General features: G+C 41.5%; 1 protein-coding gene across 1 annotated transcript; it reads right to left on the bottom strand.

The window, feature by feature from the left end:
- Window positions 1-475: 475 nt before the first annotated feature.
- Insl5 (insulin like 5) lies at window positions 476-4,032 on the bottom strand. Its single transcript, XM_038332378.1, has 3 exons — window positions 4,013-4,032; window positions 3,725-3,900; window positions 476-699 (listed from the first exon to the last, which is right to left on the bottom strand). Exons 2-3 carry the CDS (start codon window positions 3,897-3,899, stop codon window positions 476-478), a joined length of 399 nt encoding a protein of 132 aa, XP_038188306.1. The 5' UTR covers window position 3,900; window positions 4,013-4,032.
- Window positions 4,033-17,122: the final 13,090 nt, after the last annotated feature.

The following is a 17,122-nucleotide window of genomic DNA, read 5'->3' as shown; positions in this document are numbered from 1 at the left end:
CTTCAGGGCTGGCTCCCCCACACCTTCACCAACTGGAGTTCACTCTATTGTGCTACCCAGGTGAGGTGCAGGGCCTGTTCTCCTGACTGTTCCAGCTAGTGGTGGGCAGGGGCCGCTCTCCTGCCCTTATGACCTTGGGGTCAGCTCTCCCAGCTGCCTCAGGTGTCCATGGGCAGAGTGGGTAGCTATCACAATCTTGTAAGGGAAAAGCACCACGGTGAACATTGATTCATGCATTTTATTGCAGCACTTAAAATTTCAAAGCAAAAGTTAGAATTCAGAAAAAAAAAAAGAGTAGATTGACCTTGGCAAAGGGGGAAGAGAGACATCTCCTGGCTTTAAGCCATAACAGACAGACCTTTGAGAAAAGGATTGTCTACCCCCTAAACCATGGCTGTAGAGATAGAAGCTGGGACACGGTGGCAGGACGCCAATTAGATACATGCTGAAGCTCGCCCGTGGGTATGGGCACTTCCTAACAGAGTGTACTGAGCTCAGCCATGGAGCAGCCTTCCGTGCAACACAGATCTTGTTTGGACATCATCGAGTACTTCTTCAACTGCCAAAGCCTTTCCACGGGTGCCTGTGGATCTTGAACAAGCTCCTGGCCTGAGAAATCCATCTCGGGAATGTTGTGCTCAAGAGTTTCCTTGGATGTCTCCTGTCTGTCTGGGAGATGAAAGTGGCTTCTTGGCTCAGCTATAAGAAAAGAAAGGTACCATACTACCTTAAAGAACCCTGCCAACTAAAGCCCCGAAGACCCGCACTTTGGAAGAGCTGGCTTGTGAATGCTCTTTATTTTACAGAGATTGACAGGCATCTGTGTCGGTTGGCTAGCAGTAACTGCTGCCAGCCGCCTCTGCTCCATGACCAGCAGTTTCCAAAGATGCTAGTTACGATTAACAATAAGCTATCTAATTAGCCAGAGGAGATGTCATTAATTAGCTAGGAGCAGAACAACAACAGAAACAAAAACTCTGGGTAAGCCTTGCAGGGCTGATCAATGGGATTTCCATTCCGTATCTGAAAGTGAAACATGGGCCACATTGTTTAATCTAAACGTTGTTCCCAATATCTGTCCTCAAGTCCCTCTGGCTTTTAATTTAGTTCAGACTCAACGGATCAACACTGGGAAGCACTGAACAAAAACAGCATGAGTGGTTCGTTGGCCAACTAGAAATTGATCAGATAAATAGTGTGAGAGAAAACACTATGGAGACCTGTGGAAGGGTTTGAGTGCTGTGATTTTAGTGACTTCCAAAGAAGATGGGGCCAGTGAGATGCTTCAGTGGCTAAGGGTGCTTGCAGCCCAACAATGAAGGCCTGGGCCCAAATTTGATCCCCAGCATCCACATACAGATGCAAGGACAAAACTGACTCCACAAAGTTGTCCTCTGACCACCATACATGTACTGTGGTGTATGTGCCTGTTCACAGATGTCATAGATACACACAGACACACGCACTCCCATAACAATACTAAAAAATAAAATCTAGAAAAGAGAAATGTATAAAATATTCATTCCACAGCTCTGTATATTTCAGAGCCACTGTAAAACATTTTTTTCTACTCTATCTTGATGTGCTGTTTCAAAAATCAGTGATAACTCCTTCTCTCTTAAATTTTAAAAGCACATATTTCTGACCAGGTCTGTATGAACCTTGGTATTAAAGTGGTAAGAGCAAGGTTATCACATCTTAAGGAATCATCCCAATAAACAGGAATATTTGTTAATCCTTCACTATATACTTAACAATATTCACTAAGGGCTTCTTGCTTAGCACAGTCATTTTAAGGCAAGCTGGAACCTTTAGCACCATCCTTGTGGCTCCAGCATTTACATGTCATTAATTTCCGAAGACTTTATTAGAAAACGAAAGCAATGAAACCCATTATTCCAGCAGAGTCACGAGGAGGGTATAGAGAGAGCAAGGTTCCATGGTCTCACTTATAAAAGAGATCTGGAAAGCCGAGACCAGAGGAGGAACAGGAGAACGGTGGCTCTCTGCGGATGAGTTAGGTGTCCGGGGATGGAGAGAAGGGAGCCACGGAATACAGAGCTTCAAGTAGCCAGGAAGAATACGTTCAAGAGATCGCCTGTACAATGTGGCGGCTGTGATCAACGGAACACAAGCGTTCCTGAAGTTTCTAAGAGCACACATCTGCAGTGTTTTCACCACACACACACACACACACACACACACACACAACAGTGTAGGTAATGTGTGTGCAAATTAGCCTGCTCTAGTCTTTGTGCGGCATCAACATGGTATATACATGATAAGTCCATTTTTGTCGATTTAAAAATATAGAAGAGTAGAACCTTAAGGAAATTTTACCTATGGTTTTAAATTATTATTTAAAAACCATATAATAATAAAATAATAAATAATAAATAAATTTTATTATTTTTAATTTTGTGTTTAAGTGTGTTAGTGTGTGTGTGCGTGCGTGCGTGCGTGCGTGTGTGTGTGTGTGTGTGTGTACATGAATGCAGGTGCCCAGTGGGAGACAAGGAGCCAAACCCCCGGTAGCTGGAGATACAGACAGTTGTGAGCTGCCTGACATGGACCACTGAGTCATGTCTCCAGCCTTTTACCTCATAATTCATTACAAGATTAGCAGATGGGGGGAGGAGGAGGGAAGGAGATGGAAATTTTTAAATATAAAAAAAAATAAACCATGAGAAAAAAAAAAAAAGATTAGCAGAAAGCCGGGCGGTGGTGGCACACGCCTTTAATCCCAGCACTCGGGAGGCAGAGGCAGGCGGATCTCTGTGAGTTCGAGACCAGCCTGGTCTACAAGAGCTAGTTCCAGGACAGGCTCTAAAGCTGCAGAGAAACCCTGTCTCGAAAAACAAAACAAAAAACAAAAACAAAACAAGATTAGCAGAAAGAATTCCAGTCAATCTCCTAAGTTATTTGAATTGAAAACCAAAGTTTGGTGAAGCCCACACAACACTGCTGGGAGAGCAGACTGATGGACACTCTGGGAATTCTGACCACATGTTTCCTATTGCTCACAATGCTCCCAACTCCTCACCCCCTGCTACTTCTCAAACTTGACAGAGGCCACTCCACTTTCTCCATGATGTAAGTAACCACTGAAGCCTTCTGGTCACTTGGGGCACAGTATGTAATGACAATGACTTCGGCTCTTGAAGCACGTAGAAGACCTGGCTTGCTATCTGGTCCCGCTGCTGAGTGGCTGGACAGTTTCCTTATTGATAAACGATAAACTGTGGGAGCATGACTTCATACGATTCTCATCAGAAAGCTGAGCGAATGTTGCCCCTGAAACTGCCTGGTACTTTATAAGTGCTCTGTTGAGTGGAGTCCATCCTTTCCCCCTTTGTTGCCACTTACCTGAATTCCAACGTTTGTCACTTATCTGAATTCCAACTTAGCGCACTCCGTAATCATCTGTGTGCAGATATCTATCTGACCTCTCTATAGCCTTCACTGCTCAGCACATGGAAGCTACACTTGCTGAAGTTCCATGCAATGAAATTATTGCATGCAGAAGACTAAAGAATAGCAGTACAATACTTTCCAAACAGTAGCGTGTTCACCTCTTCCCAGGTGTATTTTGATGATAAACCACATACATTGATAGACAAGCAGATCAATATTTCTTAGAGAACTAGCTACTAAAATAACTGGGGTAGGGTGTAACAAGAGAGATCTGGGGGCGGGGGGAAGTGAGGTGCGTGAGCTCAATTACCTCGCCGAGTTGGGCGCACCTCCTCCAGGTGTTTCCTCCATCGAGAGCTGGCACAGATGTAGACGACGGTTCTCACGTAGTCGAGGCCACAGAGCTTCACAGTATCCCTGCTTCTCGCTTGCACGGCAGTCAACAGGATGGGGAAGAGGACCAGAGCAAGAGTGGGGCCCTTCATGCTGCCAGAGAGCGTGAGAATCGGTGCAGTCAGCAGCACCCAGTGAATGCTTGAAGTTACCTCACCCTCTTGGGCCATTTATGCTAAGCCCCTGGACGCTTGATTGCTCAGACCTTATTTTAACAGTATTTACTAAGCACGTAGGTGACAGTGGGGAGGGCTAGCGATGTGCTTTTATGGTTATTGCTGGGTACTCAGTCATCCAAACACCTCCCTTCGTATTGCTTCATCTTCTTGGGAGTTGCTGTGGAAATACAAGGCATGGAGAAGCAGGAAGGTGTAAGTTTCAGGGCCCACTTTTCATTTACTGACTGACAAAGAGCAAGCTTTAAACTCTGGAAGTCAAGAGCGTCCCTCTAGCATGGGAGATGACATCTGATGAAGGCTTCCGGGGAGTGGATGTGGTTTCTATGGCGATGCAGTGGGAAACCTCACGGTGATGCAGTCTGTCATGCCCTGGGTTTGATTCCTGGCTTTCCTCTCACCAGATCTAAAGTTTACAGAAAATCATTTAAGTGCCCTTTTAAAAAAAAAAATGCTGGTGACAGTGTCACTGCATCACAGAGGGGATGAGATAAAGAGTGGCCACTTTACATGTTAGCAGTTCTCAATTTCCTCACAGCCACCTTTCCTCAGCATCAGGATAAACTAGGAAAGATGGCTCATCTTCAGAACTCAGGATTTCTATAGCTAGAATGTTCCTTGAGGTACTTAACCTATGGGTTGGATATGCCTCTCTCAGCATGCATTTCTATTATCATAAAGCCAAATTTGTATTCCCAGACAGCTAAGCAATGAAATACCTCTTTTGGTAAGCCAGCCAAAACCCTCATTTAAGCTGTGTGCCCGGAGCCTTCTGAGATCGAGCATCTCAGTCCCAGTTTTCATCTGTGAGACTGGCCTGCAGCCATGTCGGTGAAGACTTGCTAAACCAAAGACTTTTAGTAAAGGACTAACAATGTTTCTGTTTTAGTGGGATGATGCTTTGAGGTGTGATAAACTTGTTCTTACCACTCTAATACCAAGGTTCAAACAGACTTTATCAGAAATACAAGTGTTTTTAAATTAAAAGAGGAGTCTTTGAAACACTGGTTTTTGAAACAGCCTATCAAGATATGGTAGAAGAATGCTTTCAAGTAGCTCTGAAATACATATCACTCCTTCCACGTATTTTGAGGTTTGATTAGAGAGAACCACCAAAGTAAAACTTTCCCATTTTGTGACCCGTCAGTTGGCTATTTATCATGTTCCTGGAGCATTTAATCCTGTTTCCTTGTTGGTTGACTCTTTAAGCGGGTGCTTCGATTTACGCTGCATTTATCTTTTTTGTTGTTGTTTTGCTTTGTTGTCATTTGCTTTGTTTTTCAAGACAGGGCTTCTTTTTTTCTCTTTCTAACAGCCATAACTGTCTTGAAACTCTCTTTATAGACCAGGATAGCCTCCAACTCAGAGAGATCTGCTTGCCTCTACCTCCCAAGTGTGAGGCGCAAAGACATGCACCTCCACACCTGCTCGCATTTGTCTTTTCCACGTTCCCCTAGTCCATACAGACTGCAGGGACACAACACCAGCGGTTGGAAAGTTTATAAACATAGAAATGTTTTCCGTGTAGTTCTGGAAGCTGAGAACAACAAGAGCCAGGTAGCAGCATGGTCAGATTGGGGAAGTCCCTCTTCTGGGCTGTAGATGAATGCTTTCCCACTGGGCCCCCACGCAGCAGACGGGGCACACCAGCTCTCTGGGGTCTCTTCTAAGAACAAGGGCTCTGCCCTTGTGGTCTCACCCCTCCCAAGGCTTCTCCTAAGCATACACCATGACAGTTGTCATTTCGAAATGTGGCTTTTCTTATAAGGAGCACAAGTGTTCCGGCCACAGTGGCGGCCTAACTGCACCTTTTTTTTTCAGCACTTCCTGCACCGATATGCATTATTAATCTCCCTGAAAGGGACTATGACCTTAAGATCTTTTTAAAAAGATGCTTGTCCTAGAGACCCTTGAAGGAAACTGGGACCTCAGGGTCTGCCCTTTTACAATTGATTAATTGGATGACAGGAAGAAAGATAGGAATGGGTGAAGAGAAAGATGGCAGCGGAACAAAAGCATGGGTAGATCTAAGATTCTTCAGCCCTGCCTTTCCCCTCCCCTCCCCTCATCCCCACTCTCCTTCCCTCTCTTCCCCTCCTCCACTCCCCCTTCCCTCCCCCTTTACCCTCCCTTCCCCTCCTCCCTATTCTCCTCTCTTCCCCTCCTCCACACTCCTCTCCTCTCCCCTCCCCTCCCCTCCTTTCCTCTCCTCTCCTCTCCTCTTCATGACCAGCACACTTCTGTTGTTGAAATCTAGTTGCTAAGCCAGTCCAACACAGAGGAGAGCAGCCTGCTGCCTCCACAGAGCATGGGATATGCACAAGAAAGATGTCCTTATCATATCAAATCATGGAGCTTTATGGATTATTGGTTGTGACAGCATAACCTGGTTTATCCTGATGAACATAATTACCTTATAGTGACAACATCTTTGCAGATAGAGAGAATGTTTATAATGACCCAAAGAGTTTACTTAAAATGTTTTAAAATTTATCTATGTGTGTGGGTGTTTCATCTGCATGTATGTCTGTGTGTCATATGTGTCCTAGGAGGCCAGAAGAAGGCAGATCCTACAGCCACTACCTTGGTCCTCTGGAAGAAGAGCCAGTGACCTAAATAACTGAGCCATCTCTCCAGCCCCACGAATTATTTGTCTTTAACAAGAGGAGTTATCACACACTCAGTATGTTGATTATATGGAGGCCTTATCAGCTACAAACCCGACGAGCTATGGTTAATAACCAGCTTGGAAAACTGCAGTACAAATGTATGGATGCTTCTGAGATTGAGATTTACACACACACAAAAAAATCTATCCATGGAAACCTGTCCCAGTAAAATGAACATGTTCTAATCCTACACAAGGGGCATTGCTAATTTATTATTTGTTGGACATGGTAGATTATGCTAAGTGCTAATTGACTGTTTATGTTAACTCATTAACTCATTTCCACTTCAAGAGAATAGTTAGAGGGAATTTACATACTGCTGCATGCTTGTATACCTACAAAAGCCAAATTTTGAAATCCTAATCTTTAATGAGATAATATTAGAAGAAGGTAGCTTTGGAAGGTCTACAACTAACATAAACCAAAACTAAAATTAGCAGTCGCACAGTGGATTTGTTAGATGTGTGGTTTACCTCTGCATGGTTTATCTAGGGCAAGTGGCTGTGGCCTGCCTGCTCTGTAGCTGGTGGCTGAGGCAGGTTGACATGAGTTGTCCGTACTGGTTGTGGCAGATTTGACCAACCAGAGCTCAGTTCTGCCACTTGGCAGCTGGGAGAACTTGTGACATAGAATGTCTTGGAATTACACTTTTCCATGGGTACAGACAGCGCTGACACCACAACTTCAGGAGGGTGGTTGTAAGGATTAAATGCAAAGAATGCTGACCAGATCCTAACAGGGAGACAACTTTGCATAGACTGACAGCAGTTATAACAGTGATGATCCCACCACAGCCCAGGGACATCAGTGTTCGACTGATTACAGTTTTGGTATTGATATTATAGGTTCTAGCTAGAATACCACTTTGAGGTATTAAACCTGCGATTTTATTTTATAACTCATGAAACTGAAAATATCACAGGGTCAGCTAAGATAATTAGTTAGAACACTGATTAAGGTGTGGGTCAGGTCATGTATAATTATTTTTCTGATCATGTGCTCACTATAAATTCTTCAGCAAACCATTTACTCATTTTCCAACACAAAGTTAGCTAATGCTCACCTTCTGTAAGATTTATTTTATTTACCTGTGAGTGTCGGGCCTACAGCTGTCAATTACCCCTGGAGCTGGAGCCCGATGCAGGTCCTGGGAAACAAACTCAGGTCCTAGATGAGAGCAGAAAGCACAGGGTTGTCTCTCCGGCCTCTGTACGACTCTTGGTGAATTCTAGGCGAACGCTCATGGCAAAACTACTGACACCTGGGAGTCATTTAAACTCCTAATTCCTCCTACCTCTTGACTTAAATATTCTCTGTTCTCAAACAACCACTAATCTCAAAGTCTCTACTCGGTGAGTTCTATTTTCTGAATTTCTCCATCATTCATCTGTGGTTTGCTACCCTCTGAGTCTTGACCCCCAGCTGATTTGGGTCACTACAGCGGCCTCTGCATCACTGTCCCTGCCATCAACTCATTTCTGGGCTGTAAACAAGATGGTCTTTCATGTGGCAATTACCCAATTTTAACACTTCCAATAGATTTCAACTGCCCCTAAAAACAAAACAAAACAAAACAAAAATGTTTACACATAGACAAGATTGTTCATGTTGGGGGAGGGATGAGAAATGGCTCAGTGTGCACAGCGGTAGTAGAGCAAACATGGAGGGCCTGTTCAAACTTCCAGAAACAATGCTAAGTTGTATGCAGCAGCGAGCAACAAGGTGGAAGGTACAGACTGGAACTCCATACTTTCTTCTGATCTCTGCATGTATGCTATGCCATGTGCACACCTAGACACACACGGACACACACACACACGGACACACACACACACACACACACACACAGAGAGAGAGAGAGAGAGAGAGAGAGAGAGAGAGAGAGAGAGAGAGAGAGAGAGAGAGAGAGAGAGAGAGAGAGAGAGTTCATGATCTGCTAGGTCAGATCCAGTTGTCTCAAATAAAGCAAACATTTCCCAGACTGTGAACTTCCAGTGTCTCCTTTCCTTCACAGACTTTCCCCATACTGAAACTTCCTTTCTCCTTCAAATGTGATTAACTGTTTCTCCTTTATAAATACTTACAGGGAGGATTTTGAAATAAGTTTATATAGACATTTTGCACAGTGTTAAAAACATTCTTACATTTCATTTAGTGATTTTAAATGCCCTATTTCAGTGGTTCTCAACCTTCCTAATGCTGCAACCTTTTAATACAGTGCTTTATGTGGAATATTCCTTTACACTGTGCGAATATATATCACTGGAATTGGTTTAATAAAGAAGCTGACTGGCCAATAGCTGGACAGGTAGTGGTTAGGCAGGAAAGCCAAAGTAAGAGGACTCTGAGAAGAAGAAGGGCAGAGTCTGGAAGTTGTAAACAGATGCAGAGAGAGGCAAGATCAGCATGCCTTACTGATAAAAAGTACCAAGCCACATGGTAAAGCATAGATAAGAAATATAGGTTAATTTAAATGTAGGAGTTAGCTAGTAACAAGTCTGAGCTATTGGCTGAGCATTTATAATTAATATTAAGTCTCTATGTGGCTACTTGGGAGCAGCTAGCAGGACAGAAACTTCTGCCTACACCCTTATATTATGATAATCTTAACCATTAAATTATTTTTTGTTTCTATTTCATAACTGTAATTTTGCTACAAGTTATAAATTGCAATGTTAATATTTTTGGAAGTAGACGTTTACCAAAAGGGTCATGGCCAACAGGTTGAAAACTACTGCCTTAATAGAAGGCATCGAAATGAGAAAATGATGTGTAACTCAGTATCACAACACAGACAAAACCAATATAAGATAATAAACAATAATAAGATAATCTGATTATAAAATAGTCAAAAGAGAGTCAGGGAGATGACTTGGTTAGTAAACATGCCTGCTACTGAGCCTGAGTTTGATCATGGAATCAACATGATAGAAGAGAACTCTCAAAAGTTGTCCTGTGACATTCCATGTATGCTGCAGTGTGCAACACATACACATGTGTACGACAAAAGGTTTGTGATTTATATTTTAAAATGACAAATATAAATATATATTTTTTTCAAAGAAGATACACAATGATCAAAAAGTATATGAAAACGTGGTCAGCATCACTGCTCATGAGGAAATGCAAATTTGGTACTGTTATGGTGAAAATTTAGAGCGTCCTCCCCAAAATTAAATTCTACTGCTGGGTATACATCCAAAAGAGATGAAATCAGTATGCTGTGAGGCACAAGCACTCTGTGTTCCTGTGGTTTATTCACAATAAATTTATAGAACCAAGGCTGGGCATGGTGTCACATGCTGCATGGGAGGTGGAGGCAAGAGAGATCAGGAAACCAAGGACTTCCTTGGCTACAAACTGAGTTTGAGACTAGGCTGGGCTCTATAAGCCCCTGCCAAAAAAAAAAAAAGAAAGAAAGAAAAAAAAGAAAAAAGAATCAATTTACATATCTGCAAATAAATGACTTAGCTGGTGTTTGTTTACCCAGAAAACAGTAACTGATACTTAAAGCTTTATTTTATATGTATAGAACATCAATGTTGTTTTTTGTTATAATTTTGAGTGCTTAGAAAAAAAAGACAATAAACTGTAAAGGCCGAGGAGACCAGCTCCCAGCCCCTACCCAGAATTCTCTGAGAAATGCTTCTCAGAGCAGGGAAAAATGAAAGATTTCTAGAATCATTTCACTCACTAGGTCTGAGAGTCATTTTCTTTTAGTCTTCTTTAATGCTAATTCTCTTCTACATTTTTTTATTCTTCCAATCTTATTTCTTCTGATGTTACCAATTTCCAAGCACACACACACACACACACACACACACACGTTAGCAACTTGTTAGTAATAAAAAAAATAAAAGGCAAATTATCAGGGACACAGACATTCTTTGAAGATATGTAGCAAAACGTATCAGCTAATTTGCAGTTGATCACAGCCACAGCTGTGAAGAGATTCTGGCTGTCTTTTAAAGAGGCCGCTACAGGTTACAAAGGGAAGAAACTAAACCAATGAGAGATCTAAGGAAGAGGCAAAGAAAATGTGACATAGTCAGTTAACAGCCTTTTTCTATCACCTGACTCTCAGGACTTAAACAAAAACATTCTACTGAATTTATAATCTTGTGTCAAAAACTGGTACAGTGTTAATTGCTATTTAGAATCAGAGCAGGGAGGAGCCAATGAAGGAAGCTTAGGACAACATGGGTCGCTATTGATCTCCTGAAGGACTATGACATGACAAGGACAGACACCTGCAATATCAACCCAATTCATTGACCCACATTAACATGTGGTATGGGTGTGCATGCTGCAGCATACATGTGAGGTCAGAGGACAACTGTTGAGAGTTCTCTCCTTCTACCATGCTGATTCCCATGATCAAAGTCAGGACATCAGACCCAGTAGCAAGCATGTTTACTAACCCTGAAGGACTTACGTCTAAGAAAGCCAGACACCTGCAATTTCACAATTAAAATCTTTGAAAGTTCCATCTGTGATCTGTCCAGACGGCCAAATTGCTGTTGGTAAGGCTAATGATAAAGAGCAGGCTTCAAAATTTCTCATCACAATATGGGACAAAGACTGGAGTATGACAGCTTATTTTATACAGTGTAGAGAGAAGTGATCTTCCTGACCATCCACAAATATATATGCCCATAGTACTGAGATGTAGTCATGAGATTACATAGATACATCGCATGAAAATGCATGGTAATGGGGAGCTATCACAGCTGTTATTATACAAGTGAAATTACAGATGAAACAGTTTTCAGGGATCCTCTTTCTGAGAATAATTTCTCTGGTAGGTTGACATCTGAATTATTAATTGCTATTGCTGTAATTGCGTCATTGCCCATTATAAAAGCTCCTGACAATAAACAATCAAAGCATGTGAACAGTTTGAAAAATCTAATACAATTGAGTTGTCCTGGTGGTGTGGGGTGGGTCTAAAGTCACTCTAGTCAGAAAGCTGAGACTGGAGGATTACTTTGGGCTACAGAGTGAGTTCCAGGCCATCTGGGTACCTAGTGAGACTCTGTTTCAACATAAAAAAAAAGTAGGGAATATCGTGATGTGGGAGAGTCTTCTGTTTGAGTTGATTTCATTGGCTAATAAAGAAACTGCCTGGCCCATTTGATAGACCGCCCCTTAGGTGGGTGGAGTAGACAGAACAGGAAGAGGAAGTGAGGTAGAAGGATCAGTAAGATGCCACGCCTCTCCTAAGTTAGTAAGACTGCCGTGCCTCTCCTCAGAGAGAGATGCCAGACGCGATGAAGCTCCAGCCCAAGATGGACGTAAGCTAGGAACTTCCCGGTAAGACACCACTTCGTGGTGCTACACAGATTATTAGATATGGGTTAATCAAGAAGTGAGTAAGAGGCTGGAAATAATGGGCCAGGCAGTATTTAAAAGAATACAATTTGTGTGTCGTTATTTGGGGGCACAAGCTAGCCGGCGATCAGGAGCAGGGCTGCAGGAAAGCAGCCCACAGCCCCCCACTACAGAATGGCGCCCAACGTGGATTACTGGATCCACAGAAAGTTTGAGAAAGCTTGGGAAAGAATAGAGTAAAGCATGTTTTCTTGATAGCAGCAATTTCTCGGATCTGAGCAAGCGTTCTCATCTAAGAGAGGCTTCCTGACTCAGCTTTAGCTGCAAAACCCTGCAGCTCTTTTAAGAGGTTCTGCTACGAAACACTTAAATGGCGTTGATAAAAGCTGACTGCATGATTTGTTTTCAGCCATAGCAGGAAAAAAGTTGTGCTGTTTTAAAATGCTGGCGTTCTGGTCTGTACTGCCAGGGCAAACTCTGACTCTTTCAAGCAGGCGGTCTTGACTGTTGTTTGACACTGTTGCAGCTTGCTTGCTGGCAGGGACCTTGAAATGCCACAGAGTTGTGGTGATAAACAGGGCTCTGGCCGGTACCTCAGCCACAAGGCTGGAATCGCAGAAAGCTAAGGAATGGGCCTGATCTAGCTGTCAAAGTCACGGCTTTACTCCTACCGATATTGTTTGGTAAATTAAAGACTCAAGTCGTCAGAAAAAGAGAGATATACAGTAAAAGAAAGATTCAACGTCAAAGAAAATGTCTAAATGATTTATGATGTGTTAAAAATATATGCAGGCTAAAGGTTAAAGTTCTTTAAAAAAAAGGAAGTAGTTTGTTGTAGTGGTACACACCTTTAATCCCAACACTTGGGAGGCAGAGGTAGATTGACCTCTGTGACTTCAAGGTGTGGCAGCACACACCTTTAATCCCAATGCCTGGGAGGCAGAGACAGACAGATCTCTGTGAGTTCAAGGTGTGGTAGCATACACCTTTAATCCCAGCACTTGGGATGCAAAGGCCAGTGGATCTCTGAGAGTTCAAGGACAGCCTGGTCTATAGAGTTATTCCAGGACAAAGATATACAGAGAACTTGTCAAAAAATAAAAAAATAAAAGTAAAAATAAATGAAATAGAGGTTAAAATAAAGCCGTACAAAGATGGAAAATACACAAAGAATCTTGATGCTGTATACTATCATGCTCTCTTTGGATTGTTTGAATGCTGAGGAAGGAGCAACAGCTGCTAAAAGATATTTGTTTATAAATGCTGCTAAACTATTCCAGAATAGATATTTTGAAAATACCTTGACTTTACAATTTGGATCTAAGGAAATGATGCTTTGGAAAGGAGTTTCTTTTGTTTTTACAGAAAATGAAACCATGTGGATTGCTTCTATCCCAATATGGTATGATAGACCACGCCCTCCTGAAAGGTTGCTGTGAACATCTTCAAAAATTTACTTCACTCAACTGCCAACTGAGAGGAACCTAGCACACAGGTTACACCATGAAAGACCTAAATAACAGCGCCCCCATTCAGCAGGAAGCAGTTTGGAGAGAAATTACTGCGCCCATTTTCCCAAATATTGTTTATAAATGTTCTTTTACATTTAAAGGGGGATATGATATAGAGATAAATAATTTGCAATGGTATGGATTTTAAGGTCAATTTGTTATATGTATATGTATTTCTGATCTTGATTAAGGTATTGTAATTGTGTAGTTCATTTAAAAATGTAATGTATAATTAGGAAATATAGGTTGTTAATGGATAATCATTGATAATAGTTAAGCTTGTAGTCATGTTATTAGATTTTCTAGATATATAGAGATATATTTCAGTTAGATAGGCATACTTCATATCTTCCAAAGACTACAGAATATGGCATTTTAAATGTCTTAATAACTTAGGACTTTTCATGACAATGAGACACGTCAGCTCCTGGCAGCACCAATCTACTTCAAGAGGAAGATGGGCATCAAAAAGGATCCTTATGGAGTTTGATAGCCACTTGGGCAAGAAACTGCTCTTTCCTGGACTGTTGGCATAAACTGGACACAAAGAACCCACAGAAAGAGGACTGCTGAACTTGCCTAAAGGTGAGATGATCTTTCAGGGTTCCTCATACATGAAAGAGTCTGTGAGACATTGTGCAGGACACAGCAGATACTGACTGAACTGCCTTTAGAATTTCCTGCATCATGGAAATGTCTGCTGGAAACTATGGGCCTGAAGGCCAAAGATGGATGCCCCAACGGTACAGAGGAACTTTGGGTGACTGTCCAGGCAGCAAGATGTCTCTGTGATTTCTAGAGTTTTGGAAGTAGCTTACTTCTTGTTCACCTAGGTAATATTATATCCTTCTGGAGTCTTTGATGGAGTTGAAGAATAGATACATAGTTATAGTTTTCCTTAGTTTTGATAAAAGATAAAGTAGATATAAATATTGTAACTGTAATTCTTGATAACTGTTTTGTTATATGTAATTTTACTATGTTAAAGTGAAAGCTTTTCTTTTTTGTTTAAACAGAAAATGGGGAAATGATGTGGGAGAGTCTTCTGTTTGAGTTGATTTCATTGGCTAATAAAGAAACTGCCTGGCCCATTTGATAGACCGCCCCTTAGGTGGGTGGAGTAGACAGAACAGGAAGAGGAAGTGAGGTAGAAGGATCAGTAAGATGCCACGCCTCTCCTAAGTTAGTAAGACTGCCGTGCCTCTCCTCAGAGAGAGATGCCAGACGCGATGAAGCTCCAGCCCAAGATGGACGTAAGCTAGGAACTTCCCGGTAAGACACCACTTCGTGGTGCTACACAGATTATTAGATATGGGTTAATCAAGAAGTGAGTAAGAGGCTGGAAATAATGGGCCAGGCAGTATTTAAAAGAATACAATTTGTGTGTCGTTATTTGGGGGCACAAGCTAGCCGGCGATCAGGAGCAGGGCTGCAGGAAAGCAGCCCACAGCCCCCCACTACAATATCGCATTGAGAGTATGCTTGCCTGGCTTTAGTGGGTTCTGTCTCCACCACTTAAATAAACAATAACAAGAAAATAACAAAACTGCCAAACCCATCTATTTATCTTTGTCTCTATCTCTGTGTCTATCATCAGAGTTCAAATATAGGTCTCCTAAGAATTCACTCAGATTCTTCTTCTTGAAATAATAATAACATAGCTTCTTATATAAATGTACCCATAAACAACACATATTTGGTAAAAATGCAGATTATTCATCAGTTGTTTTGGGTATTGCATAATTTTTGATGTGGGATTTCTCTCTGTATGCTGTGAATTAATAAAGAAACTGCCTTAGGCCTGCACAGGGAGTAGAGGTAGGCAGGGAAAACTAAACTGAATGCTGGGAAAAAGGAATTAGAGAGAAAACATGTAGCCCTGCCAGAGACAGATGCCAAAACTTTAGCTGGTAAACCACAGCCACATGACGATACATAGATTAATAGAAATGGGTTAAATTAATATGTAAGAGTTAGCCAATAAGAATCTAGAGCTAATAGGCCAAGCAGTTATTTAATTAATACAGTTTCTGTGTGATTATTTTGGTTTCTGGGCAGCTGGAAAACAAAGAAGTGGCCTCCTCCAAAAAATTGGCACCAACATGGTTAACTAAATCCACTTAAAACCCGAGAGAGCTTGAAAAGATATTTTAGACACAAAAATACAGAGTTCAACACAGTTTCTTGCTATTTGCTGGTGGCCTGCCACAGCTCCTTTAAGATAGGCTTTCCTGACTCAGCAGCAGCAGAAAAAAAGCCACGGTTTTGAAATGCTAGCTTTCAGAACCATGCTGCTGGTGTGAACTCTGACTCTTTCTGGAGGTTCAGCTACGGAGCACTTGAATGGGGTTTGTGGGCCCAGGTACTTGTATGCTCACTTGGGAAAGTAGCTGAGACCATGCCCGCAGGTCAGCACAGTGGGATCAGGACTGCTAGGAGTGCACAGGCAGGAAAGCATGGTGGATTCCTGAAGCCATACACAGATATTTCCATGCCATGCAATGCTTTGCATAGCATATTTAGTTATTACTCAGATAAAAATGGTTTATTTGCTACATGCTCATTCTCAGAGTTAAAGTGCTGAGCACAGCTCCTAGCTGGGGGTCCCAGAGCTGGCAGTAATGTATGTCCACCATTTGAAAGTAGAGAGAGGTGAATCCAGCATCCAGAGTCACTGCAACCAAGCTGCTTACCATTTTAAAAGCTCTTCAAGACAGAAAAGAATTTCAGATACACAATAGAACATATTCAGATATAAAAGACCTCTAAATGAGTCACAGTGTTAGATAAATGTGTGTATGCTTGGGAGAGAGAAGAAAAAGAATATACACAGTTATAAAAAGAAGTAAATGGTTTTTTAAAAAAAAGGTAGTCTTTAAAGAGACAGATTAAGACAGTTATAGATTAAAAGTAGTTAACAAAGAATAAGTCACATAAAGATGAAAAATTCACATAAAGTCTGGATTATATACATTATTGTGCTTTCTTTGAATTTTTTGACAGTGGAGGAACTAAGTACAGAGAGACATTTTATTATATGGGCTGATAAGCTAAGCTAAACCAGCAGGTATATCATAAAGGTATCATGACTTCCAAATATGGTTCCAAGGATATGTTGCTTTGGAAAAGAGGTTTTTCGTTTTTTTCCACAGAGGTTGAGAACCTGTGGAGTCCTTCCAGACTGATATGGTTTGATAGACCAAAACCCCTGAAAGGTTCCATGAACACCTCCAAAAAATTACTTCACCCAACTGCTGACTGAGATGATACACCTTGAAAGACCTGATTAATAGCATCCCCAATCAGCAGGAAGTAGTCAAGAGAACTACGTCCAAACTTTCAAATATTGTTTATAAATTTTTGTTACATTTAAAGGGGGCTATGCTATAGAGATTTGCATTGGTATGGCTTTGGTTTATTGATACAAATTTAAGGTCAATTTTGTTATACTGTGTATATGTATTTCTGATCTTGATTGAGATATTGTGTTTATACAGCTCATTTAAAAATGTATAATAATCTATAATAATCAAGCTTGTAATCATGTTAATTAGGTTTTATAGATATATAGAGATATATTTCAGGTAGGTAATCTTCAGATATTTCAAAGACCTTTAGAATATGGCAT

This window comes from Arvicola amphibius, chromosome 6, assembly GCF_903992535.2.
Source record: "Arvicola amphibius chromosome 6, mArvAmp1.2, whole genome shotgun sequence".
Classification (NCBI taxonomy): domain Eukaryota; kingdom Metazoa; phylum Chordata; class Mammalia; order Rodentia; family Cricetidae; genus Arvicola; species Arvicola amphibius.
This window is presented reverse-complemented; position numbering and strand designations above follow the sequence as displayed.